The sequence below is a fragment of the Lonchura striata genome, chromosome 8, assembly GCF_046129695.1.
Source record: "Lonchura striata isolate bLonStr1 chromosome 8, bLonStr1.mat, whole genome shotgun sequence".
Taxonomy (NCBI): Eukaryota; Metazoa; Chordata; class Aves; order Passeriformes; family Estrildidae; genus Lonchura; species Lonchura striata.
In genome coordinates this window covers 5,197,699-5,211,802 of record NC_134610.1, presented here as the reverse complement: position 1 = coordinate 5,211,802, position 14,104 = coordinate 5,197,699, and the positions used below count along the sequence as shown (strand labels likewise).

General features: G+C 35.0%; 1 protein-coding gene across 2 annotated transcripts in view; it reads right to left on the bottom strand.

The window, feature by feature from the left end:
* Window positions 1-14,104, bottom strand: part of LRP1B (LDL receptor related protein 1B) — a 626,862-nt gene that overhangs the window by 160,539 nt on the left and 452,219 nt on the right. For both annotated transcript variants that reach the window (XM_077784902.1, XM_077784903.1), the window contains exons 28-32: window positions 10,700-10,831; window positions 9,282-9,509; window positions 6,325-6,499; window positions 5,937-6,031; window positions 2,269-2,418 (exon numbers count right to left, since the gene is read on the bottom strand). In XM_077784902.1, coding sequence (XP_077641028.1) covers window positions 2,269-2,418; window positions 5,937-6,031; window positions 6,325-6,499; window positions 9,282-9,509; window positions 10,700-10,831 — 780 coding nt within the window. The remainder of the gene's footprint in view (window positions 1-2,268; window positions 2,419-5,936; window positions 6,032-6,324; window positions 6,500-9,281; window positions 9,510-10,699; window positions 10,832-14,104) is intronic.

The following is a 14,104-nucleotide window of genomic DNA, read 5'->3' as shown; positions in this document are numbered from 1 at the left end:
TTAAAAAAATTAAGGAATAGGAGCAAAAATGATGCAATAAACATTGCAATTACTGTGATTCACCTGCTAAAACCTCTGATTAAACTTGTAGACAAGCAGATCAGCAGGGGTAGTACATTTTCATGCACTATCACATTAAATCTTTCATTGGAACAAATTAGTCATTCTTCTTTAATTATATATTATTAGTTATGAGCATTTATCAGTTAGAGTTCTATTATCTTGCTTCATATGGCATTGGATTTTCTGTTCTGACCCACTTTACATGCACAAAAGCCTGCTTGTAAGAAGCTGATGCACATCCACTCACTCTTTAGGAAAATAAATGCCATTTATATTACTACAGTATGTTCCCCAGTATGGAAACTTACAGAAGAAATGAATACAGGAACTTTTTTCATGTTTTTCAATCAGCACATACAATACTGTGATAAAATTGTATCTGCTTGTACATTTTCTCCAGCAGATTTTTATGGGGAATCCCACTACAACACCAAGATGCAGTTTAGCACAACTATGACTCTAAAACCCCAAAGCAAAGCAAACAGAAAGCCCCAAACTCTTTGTAAGTTTTGTTCACCATTTTTGACTAGTAAGAATTGTCATGGCCCATAAAAACCAAGCATCCCAAACTATGAATATTAGAGGTACATGTGATAAAACCTACACAGCAGATATTCTTCCATCTCCAGATGTGCAAAAATTCAATTACTTTCATGCACGCTTCTCTACATGGCAGCTGTAAACTCTTTATTTCCTGTCCCAGGGGAATCATCACTGTTGTAGCTTCTGTGACTGGCAGGGGAAGATCTGACAGCCCCACCAGCTCAGTGACAGCATGAACAAAAACCCTTTACACCTCCTGGTAAAGACTTTCAACAGCTCCCCAGAGTAAGGGTCATTTATTCAGTCTACTTACAGTCACAATCCAATCAATGAAAAACAATTTGTCCAAATGAACATTCATGATTCCTTCTGACACCAAACCTGCTCGTCTTTAGGAATGCACATATGAAAGCATGACACCTCCAAAAGATACTGACAGCATTTAGAGTTCAGTACTGGCCAAATGGGTGTTTAAGAAATCCAATTTAGTAATTGCCACTTTAAATATGACATAATTTACACCATGTGCAAAAAAATCATTAAATCTTGTTTCATTTTCACTGGCACACAATCTATATGTACATAATTATTATTTGATTAGTCAATCAAATAAAATATTTAATAACAGAAAAATAATAAAATAGTAAAAATAAGAAAATTATAACAATAATAAGAGACTATGAAAATATTTAAAAATATATTAAATATAAAAATTAATAATATAAAAATATTTCATAAAAAGACTGGCAGTTGATAACTCACTCATCCCCACAAAAGTCTGTTTATCAATTGAACTTTTTTTTTTTAATATCCAAGATAAATATAACTGATTTTTAAGTGAACCAGAATAGAGGTCAGTAATTTGTAGGAAACATGGAAAGCTCTAATATCATCTCTAAAAAAGCAGAAGCATAAGCATAAATTCTGAGTCAAACTGGAATTTCTTACTACTCTGTCCCAGCTACAGCAAGAACCAAGAGCTGAAGGTGCATATGAGAAAAAGTCAATGAAGAAATATTTTTATAATATTCAGTGATCAGCAATTAGCCGAATTTTTTTTTTAAATTTTTCCTTATGCTATTGTTCTTTTGATTTTTCTGATGTTTTTGAACATTCTAAAAATCTCATATTTATGTAGTGTAACAAATAGAATACTTTTTCTTTCAATCAATTTAATACATGGAATATGAGCAGACAGCTGAAAATCCAAATCCTCAATCATCAATTCATAACCCAAAAAGTCTTCTCAAAGTGCCAGGCAATGCAGCAAACCAGGAATATTCTGATATAAGTAGGAGGAATTGAGAAGAGGAAACACATAATGGATAATTCTGGATGCATGACAGCTCCTTCCCCTTTTACATGTGACTGTAGTAAATTTAAGCTATCAATTTGTTACCTTCATTCCATATATATATATATATATATATATATATATGTATGTATGTATGTATGTATATATTCAAGTCTACATTTAGAAATATCCTTGTAATAGAGATTGCAAACTGTTCAACTGAACATAAAGAACTTTTCATGGGCAACACAGGCTGACTTGTGAATGTATTATTTACATAAAACCAACAATAACTTCCCTAAGCTTTTTATATTTCATTATTAATTCACTTTGAATAATTAAAAAAAAAATAGTATCACTGGACTTACCCATAATAGTTAAAGCTGTGGCTTTTGTTAACTCTTCTTTCATTGATTCAATTATTTCAAGATTACCACCATCCAAATTGCATCTACTTATGGTTCCATTTCCTGAACTGATCCAGTAAAGCTTGTTCTCCCCATAGTCTATTGATAAACCTGTAATTAATGCATTCAACTTTAACTGTGGCTTTAATGGATTATATACATTTATTGTTAAGCTGTTTTCATTATGAAAGTACATTTAAGAAATATATACACACACGCACAATTATGTTATCTAGTCACTCATCTACTTACATGTATAAAAAAAATAAGAGAAAACTGAACTTGGTCATTTCCAACAAAAAAAAAAAAAAATCAAACTTTTGGAAAGATTAGTGCCTTTTATTTCTTTCAGCAGTTACCAAAATCAATGACTGACTGATGAAAGAGCATTATCTGGCACTGAAGAATTACTTGAATACGCTGAGGTCCTAAGCAAGGTTATTAGCAACTTGTAAATGCAAACCAGAATCCATCATTTATATTTTAAAATTATGAATACACAGAGACTTGGTAAACAAGGTACTTTTTGTGATTCAGAACTATAAAAAGTCTGTTCTCTCCCTGCTTAGGGTGATGAAATACCAAAATCTAATCCAAACTCCTGATAAATTTATAGTATTACTTTTCATTTTGATTCATAGTGAACTGACCTCATAATCAGTTCTTTGGAGTTTGAAGCAAGAGAACTGTCAACATAAAGATACTTGCAAAATAAGCTCCTAAATGAATAAAGTATAGAGTTTTCTGAAAGTAAGGGTAAAGAACTAGGAGATAATGCATTTCAGACTTCTGTAATCCTTTAAAAATGTTCAAAAAGTGGTAGCAGGAGATTTTCCACAGTGAAATATTCTTGGCATGGTAACAATACCCGCCATAACAATTTGCTTCGCTGCTCCAGCTTTCCCAGAACCCGTGCGAAGTACCCAGCAACAAGTTGCCAAAAAATAGTGTATTTCACTGCATGGGTCAAGCTCTGGATATTGCACTGTAGTCTTTTTCATCCTGTGGAAAGCTGTTTTGGAAACCCTGATGGGAGAGCAGTGCCGTGAGCTGCAGCCCTCACAGCTGCCATCGTGTCACTATTTCTTCATGCACATTGGACATGGCAGGCCAAAAAGTGTCTGCTTTCTGAGCTTCTAAAAAACACCTTCCCAGTCCCTTTGCACGGGCTGATCTTTCCTTCCACCTCTTTGCAAGGGTTTCAGCCAGGAGGAAACATCAGATGCTGGGGAGAGGATGTGGAGCAGTGCCTTCAGGACTCTCATCTCACAGTGTCACATCCTCACGTTGTACAACCAGCTTCCCTCCAAGCACAGGGAATCCTGGAGACAGGCACAGCACAGGGAATTCCCAGCACAGGGAATTTCCTGGGAATATCAGTGTGGGTTAACAAGGAATACACCAGCAGGAAGGTGTCCCCTGCTCTGAGATGTGCAGCTTTGGGATCTGCCGCAGTTCCTGCCCATAGATTGCACCTGGGTGGGATCTGTTTGTGAGGCACTGCCAATGCCAGCTCAGCAGCAATTACTGTCCTGTCCTGTCTGCTTTTATATTTCAGATATCCAGCTGCTGTTTCTTCACACAGGCACTCCAACTACACAGCAGCAACTGCCATGAAAAAATTCCTGTCTCCTTCTACACAAGTCTAGCTCATTGTTCTCCCCAAAATACTTTCCACCTATTACCAACCTTTGCAAAACCACATTATTTCTAAAGTAGGCAGAGCAGGTTGAATTCGATTTTTTTCAGGAATTGCCCTGTTTTACCAATGAAAACAAGTGGTTTATTATTAAGCATCAGCAATATTCATGATGAGTTCAAGTGTAGGTGACTGGCTTGAACTTTATGAGCAGCTAAAGTAAATCTGAGCATCAGGATTGGACAATATTGCTCTCAGGGAATTCAAAAGAGCAAATGATTTGCCCAACAAAGTACAAAATTAAGCATGAATTCTGAATTCCTAAGAATACAGATTGCTGGCACTACAATGGCCAGTTTCTATATCAACAAATATATGTGTTAGCACTGGAAACTTTTAGAACTGCAGAATGGACCAGCAAACCATAAGTAGTTTGTACCAGTTAAGATAAACATAAATGACACCATCTATCTTCCTAAAACTATCAGTTCCCAAAATTTCCAAACTAAAAATACTCTTGGTAATAGAAAATACTGTAACTGAAAAATTTTCTCCTTGTTTTGATGGAACTCAAAAAGTAAAAATAAATCCATCATTTTAATTCAGGTCACAGATTGGAAAATTCCCTTATTTTTCAAATTCTGAAATTTTGCATCAAGAGAATTAAACATCCCATCAGTTACCAGAATATCCAGCTCTAATAAAATGGATATTTGTCTTTTTCAGCAATCTATCTGCGAACTCCCCAAACATTCAAAATTAGCACTGCATGAACTGGAGCTTCACTTACAGAAAAAGACAGTTTTCTCAGTGCACAAATGAAATATTAAATTAAGGTTTTACTAAATCTTTAGAAGGGTTTTGTTGTTCTTAGCATGGGACTGTCTTATGTTAATGGTAAAAAAACATTTAAACCATCAAAACTGGCAATTTGCATATATTTTAATTCAGTTTGATACTGGAAACCCTAAGCATTGCAATTTAGGACCTTGAGACCTCCGATCACAAAATATTCAGAGCAAAGTTTTGCACACAGCTGTCCTTAATATTGTTCTAATGGTCTTAAAAGTGCTTGTTCTTCACCTTAAAATTAGTGGATTTGCCACTCTTTTCTCTCTAGATAAAAATGTAAAATAGGTAATTTTCTCTTCAAGTGGATAGACAGATAATCTTATCAACAATAAAACAGTTACCAAGTAATTTACACAAAATTAATTGACTTTAGGGTGTAAAATGCATGTAATGTTGCTCTTATGCCAAATTTATTGAATTCTTAAATCACTTTCACTTCACTTGCTTGCATTTCGTTGTAAAAAAATAAATGTTTTAAAATCACTTTATTGGTGGTCCATTAACAAGGCAGCAACAATTGACATAACTACTTTAAGTCTCTAAAGAATGAAATTATCCACCAAAAGAGACTTGAATAAAACCAAAAAATACACATAGAAAGAGCTTTTTTCCTTTTTTTTTTTAATGCAATAATTTATCATCAGCTATGTGAATCCCCAAATGCTAAAACTGAGGCTGTCATAATATGAAATGCATGCTTAAACTATGGCTTTTTTCTCTGTGTGAAAAGGTGAAGGCCAGTTTATATTTTGATTATGCAGCTGAGAATCTGGTGAGGAAGGATCCACATTTGTACTCAAAGCATCCTCTCACATATATCTATGACTTATTCAAACCGTGACCTCCACATTTTTGTAACCATGATAGAAATATGGGGAAATAGGGATGGGCTCTCCTTCAGTCTACTATAGTCCTATAAGTCAATAATACTCCACCAAATCAGTGGATTTCAGTTAGAACAGGCCAAAAACAGCTTAAATTGTGAAACACAACAGTAACACGAGTGTTGTTCATATCTTTATGTCTGTTCTTATCACTGTAAATGAAAAAAATCATTGTACATTTAAATAGAAATTCAAGATAATGTCCATAACAAATCACTCTCCGTTAAAAAAGAAACAGGAAAAAAGGTATTTACCAACAGGATCTTTTTGATTCTGAAAGAGTATTTTGCTGTTGCTGCCATCCATGTTTGCCATGTTGATTGTGTTGCCATCCGTCCAGTACAGCTTCCTGAAGAAGAGAATTTACATATTTACAATATTGCTTTGTGCACACAGTGTTTCTAATGAGTCAGCAGTGAAAACATTCACCAGTTTAGGAGACAAAGTGCACAACTAATAGCCACATGATTTAATCAGCAGCTTTCTAAAGGAAGCATTCAGTCAAGATATTTTCAGTAAAATTTTTAAAATTCATGCTTTTAGGTTGGAAAGAAAGCAGAATGGCCAAACAAAATATAAATGAAGAGCCACCTTCTAATGAGCTTTAGTGCAATTTGTTTATCACAGCCATGGATACCTTACCCTTTTACTGGGTGAACTGCAAGACACTGGGGTTTGTCAATTCCATGGATGATTGAGGTTTTCAAGGAACCATCCAAATGAGCCACATTAATTTGTGTTTCATCAAATTCTGAGCTAATCCAATATAAATTACGGGATATCCAATCCACTGCAAGACCTCTGATACTCTGAATATCTGCAAAAAGAGAAAGCAGGTTGTTTGATTACCTTTCTAGATTGTTGTCAGTGTTAGGGTTAAAAAAAATATTCTACAGTTTGTTAACAATATTGTGTAATATTCTGTTCAGATGGATTTATTAACTAGTTGGCAAGAACTAATAATTTTAATTTTTCTTCCTGTGCCTGGTACACTAAGAACATTAAAAGCACACTGAATATTCACAGCATGAAACCTATTGTCCCAAAAAATTAATCAGAGATGCTGAACTTCTGCATTATGTTTTTCTACTTCAGAAAGCATTTACTGCTCAGTGGCATTCTAAAACAATGCTATGCTGAAATTTAAAAGCCTCCTTCCTTCTTCAGCTCCACAAAGGCTCAGTACAGAGGATCTGGATTAAAAGCACTGGTCTATAGCATAGTCCTGTAGCTCTTGAGTACTCGTGTCACTGGAGAGGTTTACTGGTTTTACTCTTGAAGGCTTCAAAAGTAAAAAAGGAATAAAGGCAGGAGCCTTCTTCGATATGACAAAACATCTGTCAGCCAATGGGAAGCATTCTTTATTTTGTTTTCCTGGTATTCACAGCTTCTACTTCTCATATTAAGTTGTTGTTTTTTATAAGATACACAAGACTTTGTTCACTTTTACCCTTCTGATTCCCTTCCCCGTGAAGGAGCAGCTGTGGGGGGCTGAGGGTCACAGCACCAGAATGATGATCTTCCTTAGCAAGGTATGTAAAGAAATGTCAATCTGTGTTAAAATCTGCCTGAAATACTGGGTGTAAAGTCACTGCTCCATCTCTAGGTCCCAACACACCCCTCTGCCCTGAGTTAATACTGGTTGGCACCTTTGTGGAGAAGGAAGCAGGCCAAGGGTGATTCAGTGATTCATTATAATTCATCATTTATACACATCTCCTGTCAACTCAACATGGTAATTTGCCCTGACAGGATTATTGCCCTTGACAAACTGACATGGAAGTGGCTGAGGACTGGTTTGCAGGTCCAAAAGGCTGAGCAGTGATTGGGCATTAGGAAGTCTGCCAACCTCACAGAATGCAGTGAAGGACACCAAACACACAGTCCTTGACCCATTTTAAATTTCTCTCCCCTGCCCTTCTGAATTTTTTGTTTTGTTTTGTTGTTTTCTTGTTTTTTGTTTTTTGTTTTTTTTTTTCTTGTAGGATCTAGAAAATAATAATTTTAGACTCTTAAAAAGATTAAAGTATGACTTGGCATCTTTGTGGCACTGGCATAAGACTTCAGCCAACGAGAATCCCACCAGGACATTCTTACAAAGTTTCTTATGTTCTTATAAGAAGTATAAAAATATAAGTGTAAGCAAATGAGATAGTTTACACATAATAAATAGTCTTTACAATGTTTTGATGTGCCAGAACATTGTCATTTTCTCAAACTTATTTTACAAATGTTACACCTGGAACAAAAAGTAAATCAAAACAAAACAAACCAAGCCACAGAAAACTCTACAACAGAAGCTACCATAATAAAAGGAATATGAAAGAATATAATATTTCTTTTGGTTTCATTAAGTTCCTTGACAAGTTCAGTGTTTTTTTGATAATAAACAACAGTTTTATTCTACTACTTTTTGAAAAAAATGCCAGCAACAAGTCCCTCTGTTGGGCACCTGAATTCCTAATATAAAGATCTCTAGGAGGCATTCTAAGCCTTGTTCTCTTTACTGGGACTGAAAAACATATCTGATAGTTAATAAAGTTGTCTCTGAAATAGCAGGGGAAAATAAAAAGTAGCCACACAAAAATAAATGAAATCACAGTCTAGAAAATGGGGAAATTGCCTTATTTGTCCAAACATTTCCCAAAATGTGCCAACACAGAAGTAATTTCTTCTAAAATGACACAAGGGGCAGAGCTTGAGCTATTTATTTTCTGAAGTCCCCAGATAACCAAGAATCAAGTGTATGGTTTATTTGTTCTCCAAGTCAGAAAAGGTCTGCTCTTACATAACTCAGCTATTTCTTTTCTCTTCTTCCCCACCAAACATTCCTTAACTCTTGGGGAACCAGAGTTAGCAAAATTTGCTTTCACATAATCGGTTTTTCCGATTTTCAAGCAGGTAGGTACATTACAAAGTAGAACAAAGAGTGCTTCCAGGAGGGGAACTGACAGTGGTTGGAAACAAAAAAAAAATGTTACCAAGGACAAAAAATGGTTTTCACTTCAGTACCAGGGCTACTTGAACTTTCTGAATATAGACTTTATATTCATTAAGGTTCTATACTTATGTACATATTCTGTACAGAAAGAAAAAAACAAAAAAAACACCCAAAACAAACCAAAACAAAATTACCAGTCTACCATGTTGTGGATTCACCAGTGGTCCCAAAGCTGAGAGATTTACATGGACTAGAAAAAGAAAATAACCCTGACAGAGCCAATTTCATTGCTAGGTCAACATAGATAGCCAAAGGACACAGGAAATTCCTCAGTGCAAAGCTGTGTCAGGATACTGTGCTTCTGCTTTTTTTCTTTATTCTTTTTACCTTCAAGTCATTCATTTCTTTATTTTTTTTACTACACATTTCAATCTTGTACAAAATCAATGCAAAACTACATCTCAATTTGTTTACATAAAATTGAATTATCAATCAATAAAGTGAACCAGTATCCTAAAGCAAATTCTGCTTGCTTATTGTTTAGATCAATTATCCAATACCAGGGCAAGGTACACATATTAAGAACCTGCATGCTCCTATTTTAGCATGCTCGTTTCCCTAGAAGGAATTATTTTTACTTCAGTGCTGTGCTGCTTACCTCTTGAAATAATGGTTTCTAAGCCAGTCCCGTTGATGAAGGCACGTTTGATGGTCTGTGTTTTCACATCAGTCCAGTACAAACGTTCTTCAACAGCATCAAAATCTATGACTGTCACATCATCGATGTCAGGAACTGTGAAGGCTGTGATGAAGTTGAAATATGGGTTCTCTATGTCCACCCCTCTTATTTCTGAACGCCTTGCATAAAGAAGAAACTTCTTTCTTTCTGTTAGAAAAAGGGAAAATGTCATTCTTCATCCTCTTCACAACATCTCTAATAGAAATCGAAGGCATTCATTTGAGTGCACTTTACAAATGTGTAGATGACATTTATATATGTGATTAAACATCTCCAGAAAACCTGCAGACTAGTGACACTTGAGAAATAATGTTATAGAGCATAAAAATCACAGAAAAAATATAAGAATTTTGTATATTGGACATTATTGCCACGCCTCTAAATCAATATGGTTTTAGGAGTGTGAAATAAAAAAGTTTAAATCTTTATTTTAAACATTTCACCCTCTTTACTCCACTCAAACAAATCCTTATTATTTCACCTGCACATTGTGACAGATATTAACATTTGGTATCTCAGGGTATCAGATTCTCTGTAATAGGAAAGTGTTGCCAACAGCAAATGTGTGTGTGTGAAAAGAAAAGAGCTGGAACAAAAAAGGGCAAATTGGTTATTCTAATTCACAACTTCACTAGGGAAAAAGGATGATAAATTAAAAGCAAAAGCAAAGCAGAGCTCTCTTTTTAATCTCAAAACTCGGAATAGTTGGAGCAACCACCTGTAAATGAACAGTAAAAGTAACTTTTACTGCAATATCCGTGACATGCCCAAATATTATTTTCTTTTCTATTTCTTGAATGTTATTAATCAAGAGTAAAAAGTATTATTTACTACAAGGTTTTATAGATAATACACACAGTTATTTGACATTTCAAGGGCTTTTAGAGATTAAAAGTGTGTATTGCAATTTTTTTTATAAAACTCCCCTGCAAGCATGCACTTCTAATATTTACTCTTTGTTTTTTAATCCTTGAAAAAGAAACTAAGACAACTCTAGAGCAGGTAGGGATTTAAGCTATTAAGCATCTTTTTGTTATTCAGCTTACCGGACTGGGAATGTTGGGATGATGCACTTTTCAGTATAAAGCTTTCTGTTTTGCAGAGATAAATTTTATGAACACATCACACACACCCCAGCAGCACAAAGGAACAGCTGTGGCAGCAAATATCAAAGCCCCACAGACCTCAACTATTAGAACAAGTCATTGATTCTCAAAAAGCAGCTTCTCCTTTAAAATTCACCATTAAAAAGCACTGTAGAGATTTTATTTTTAACATTAATTTGCCCATTGATTCTAAAATCAATGCAATTGCCAGGCTGTGGAAGGAAAACTTACCATAACATGTTTTTTTGTCTGAAGACAGTTTCATCAGGTGTGGACAGGCACAGGCAGCACTTCTGTTGTGATTGATCAGACACATGTGAGAGCAGGGACCCCTGCCCTCGTTAGCAGCACATGGGTTGGGAGCTAAAACAAAATCATGGAAACACACAACATGTAAAAACACTTGTTCAAAACAAGGCTTGTCAAACAGTTGGGAGAAGGGAAAAATTCTGTCTGAAGACAAACCCAGCCTAAGTGATTAGCTCAGCTTGTTCTCTAACAATTTTTATAGACTAATATTCAACTCTAGTGCAATTTGATTTCATTACTGGAATATTAGTTGGAAATCTAACACAGAAATAGAATATGAAAAGGAAAAAAAAACAAAAAAAACACCCCAAAAGCAAAGTATTTCTTCTCTTCTCAAGGAAAAATTCTCTTAAGTGTAGGTTTTCTGAAACTGCTTTAAAGAGCTGGAAGAAAGCTGACCAGAGAGAACCCCCTTAGCTTTACAAAACCTGGAAATGGTTCTTATCATCTTTATTCCTTGTTATAAACCCCAAAGGTCCAGAGCACTGCTGAAGAGACATTTCAAGAAGAAACAGAAAGTAATGTTGACTCTTCCTTTTGTAAGAAAAAAACCCTTTGAAAATTAACATTGATGAAAAGGGATTGACTGACTCAAAGGCAAACTTATAATTAACAAAACCAATTAGTGTAGAATATATTCCTCTAATATTGTGCTAGGCTGCAGTACATGTAATTAGATAACCATAGTGATCTAATGTATGAATTTCCTTAAAAAATAAATTTACCTCAAGCTCAAGCACTAAAATTTGAATACCAGCTTTTCTTCATTGAACCTTTTTTTTTTCCACCAGTGCATGCTTCCTTAAATTTATCCAGGAGTTCCTGAATCCTTTAACTACGTACTTGTCTAACCCATACCGTGGGAATAAAGAAGCTTTCAAAATCTTGAATAAATAGGATAATTGCAATTGTAGCCATTATTCTATTAAAAAAAAAAAAAAAACCAAAAAAAAAAAAAACAACAAAATACCCCCTCCCTCCCAAAAAAAAACCAACAAACAAGCCAGGCTTTTAATATTTTCTATAGAATCATCCCATTTGCCCCTTTTAAGCACTGGCAGCACTGGAGGCCACTCAGCCTTTCCCAGGAAATGAAAAAGAGGAATATTTATTTAACATCACTGTTCTTGTATCAATAGGAACCCAGAGAAAATCTGGGGAGATCTCTTGTAACAAGGTCACAACTTCACGTGGAAGAAAAAAAAAAGTTGAAGAAAAAACACTGAATTATCAAGGCTCAGGGAGCCTTTCCAATTATTAATAAACTATTAGTAGAGAGAAGTCATCTATCCCTATGAAGTACACATCAGGAAAAAACACAACTTGGAGTTTTGAAAATATTGTGAAGGAGATCATAGAATCATTTATGCTGTGAAGGGATATCAGGACACCAGCTAGAGATTCAACCTCCTGCAATTTTTTTGGCATTTTTTTTCACAGGTGCTGCAAGACAGTAAAAATCTAGTCCTGTGTTTTGCAGAGAAGCATTTCCTTTCATTTATTTGCCAATACAGAGCATTAATTTCTGTGGAATTTCAACCTTTCTGTATGTATACAACTATCTCTGACAAGGATTCACTTTTGGCCTAAGAATAATTAATCCCTGTATTGTCTTTCAAGGCAAATAGTGCTTTATGGAATGGAATATATGGAATCTAAAAAGAGGAACAGACAGAAGAAAAAATAAAAGGCATGTTTGTTAATGATTTTAAAGAGAGTGTTGTAGTTCAAGTGTGCTCCAAGCACCCAGTGCAATTTGTGTACTGTTCACATCACAGCTCCCTCCATATTGCACAGAGCACAAATTTGGTAGGAAAAGAAATGTTATAAAGCAGATGTGTTTGTTTCCACATGAATGCACCACTCTAGGAGCAAAGTACCATGATCTAAACATTACTTCTAGCAGTACATATTTATATATTCCTTTCATATTCATACTGATTTAATGGAATAACAGCTAAGCCTGCTCTTTATTTCCTAATAAAAACTAATTCTCCTAAGGGCACATTGTTATTGCTCTGACTTTCAAAAATTTGGCTTTTTTTTATTTTCTTGTGCTCATTCTAACACTTCTATTTCTATTTTCAATAACCTCATAAGCATTTGTTACTCACCTATTCCATGCCATTTATGATTTCACAGACTGCCACCATACAGAAGCCTGTCTATAAATGGAATTTCCAGCAGCATCAGCCAACCTGTCCCCAGAGCAAAACCTGTCCCATACTCTTGATCAGCCTGTCAGGCTTTCTTGATGTGCTGGATATGATCTGTATACAGTATTCCAGCTATGGGAGTGATATGGATTTATACAGCATCACAGTTCACTACCTGTACTGCTTTATTCCTTTCCTAATCATTTCCACCAATCTATTTCCCTTTTGATCACAGCAAGCCACAGATCTGACATTTTCCCTGTCTGGCCAGCCTTTTTCATTATTTGATTGATTGCCAGTGCTGATGGCTTGTCAGTCTGTTTGTCTCACAGTGCTGTGCACAGGTGTACACATGTCAGGGTTGTCACATTGCTTCCTGGCTGCTCTCTAAAACTTCATTGAAACAAAATGCTTATTTTTCTTGACCAGTAACCCTTAAAAACAAGCTCCTCAGACATTCCATCACCAGCTGACAAATTAAAACTTACTCTGACAACCTCTCAATATGCATTTCCTATGGCCAACTTATCCCCTGCATTAACTTCATGCTGGGCTTGTCCCTCTGCAGCACCAGATTTCAGCAAGACAAAGTTTGATCTTGCACTTTAACAGAGCACAGAATGTTTGAATTCTGCCTAAACCTTCAAATAGTCACATCAAAAGGTGCTTTCAAATTGCTGACAATCGATTCCCACTCATATTTAAAACCAGTTACAGATCAAATCCTCTGCTCACTGTTGATACTTCCAATAGAATTGCTTTTCCTAAGGCCAAAGTACTCAGCCAAGTTAAATCTTTATACTGCCTGATTATATCTGGTTATTTTAATCTTTAAAATTTACAGATTAGGACTGATCAGATGTGCAAGTTCTAAAGTAAATATTTATTTCCTCTAATCACTCTTTTTCAGTTTTTAAGAATTCATTTCAAGAATTAGTCAGTTCATATTCACCACAAAACTAAATAAACAGGAATACTCTAAGAAAAAAGCACAATTCTTGAAAAAGCTCAGAAAAACATATGTTATTATATATATAAAACATATATACTATAAATATAACTAAAATAATTATATATATATTGTATTATTTATAATACATATACCAAACTTTCTGCTAGTTTTGAAGTAAAAAGAACATATACAAGTTTGAGATAAGATCTCAAAGTAATA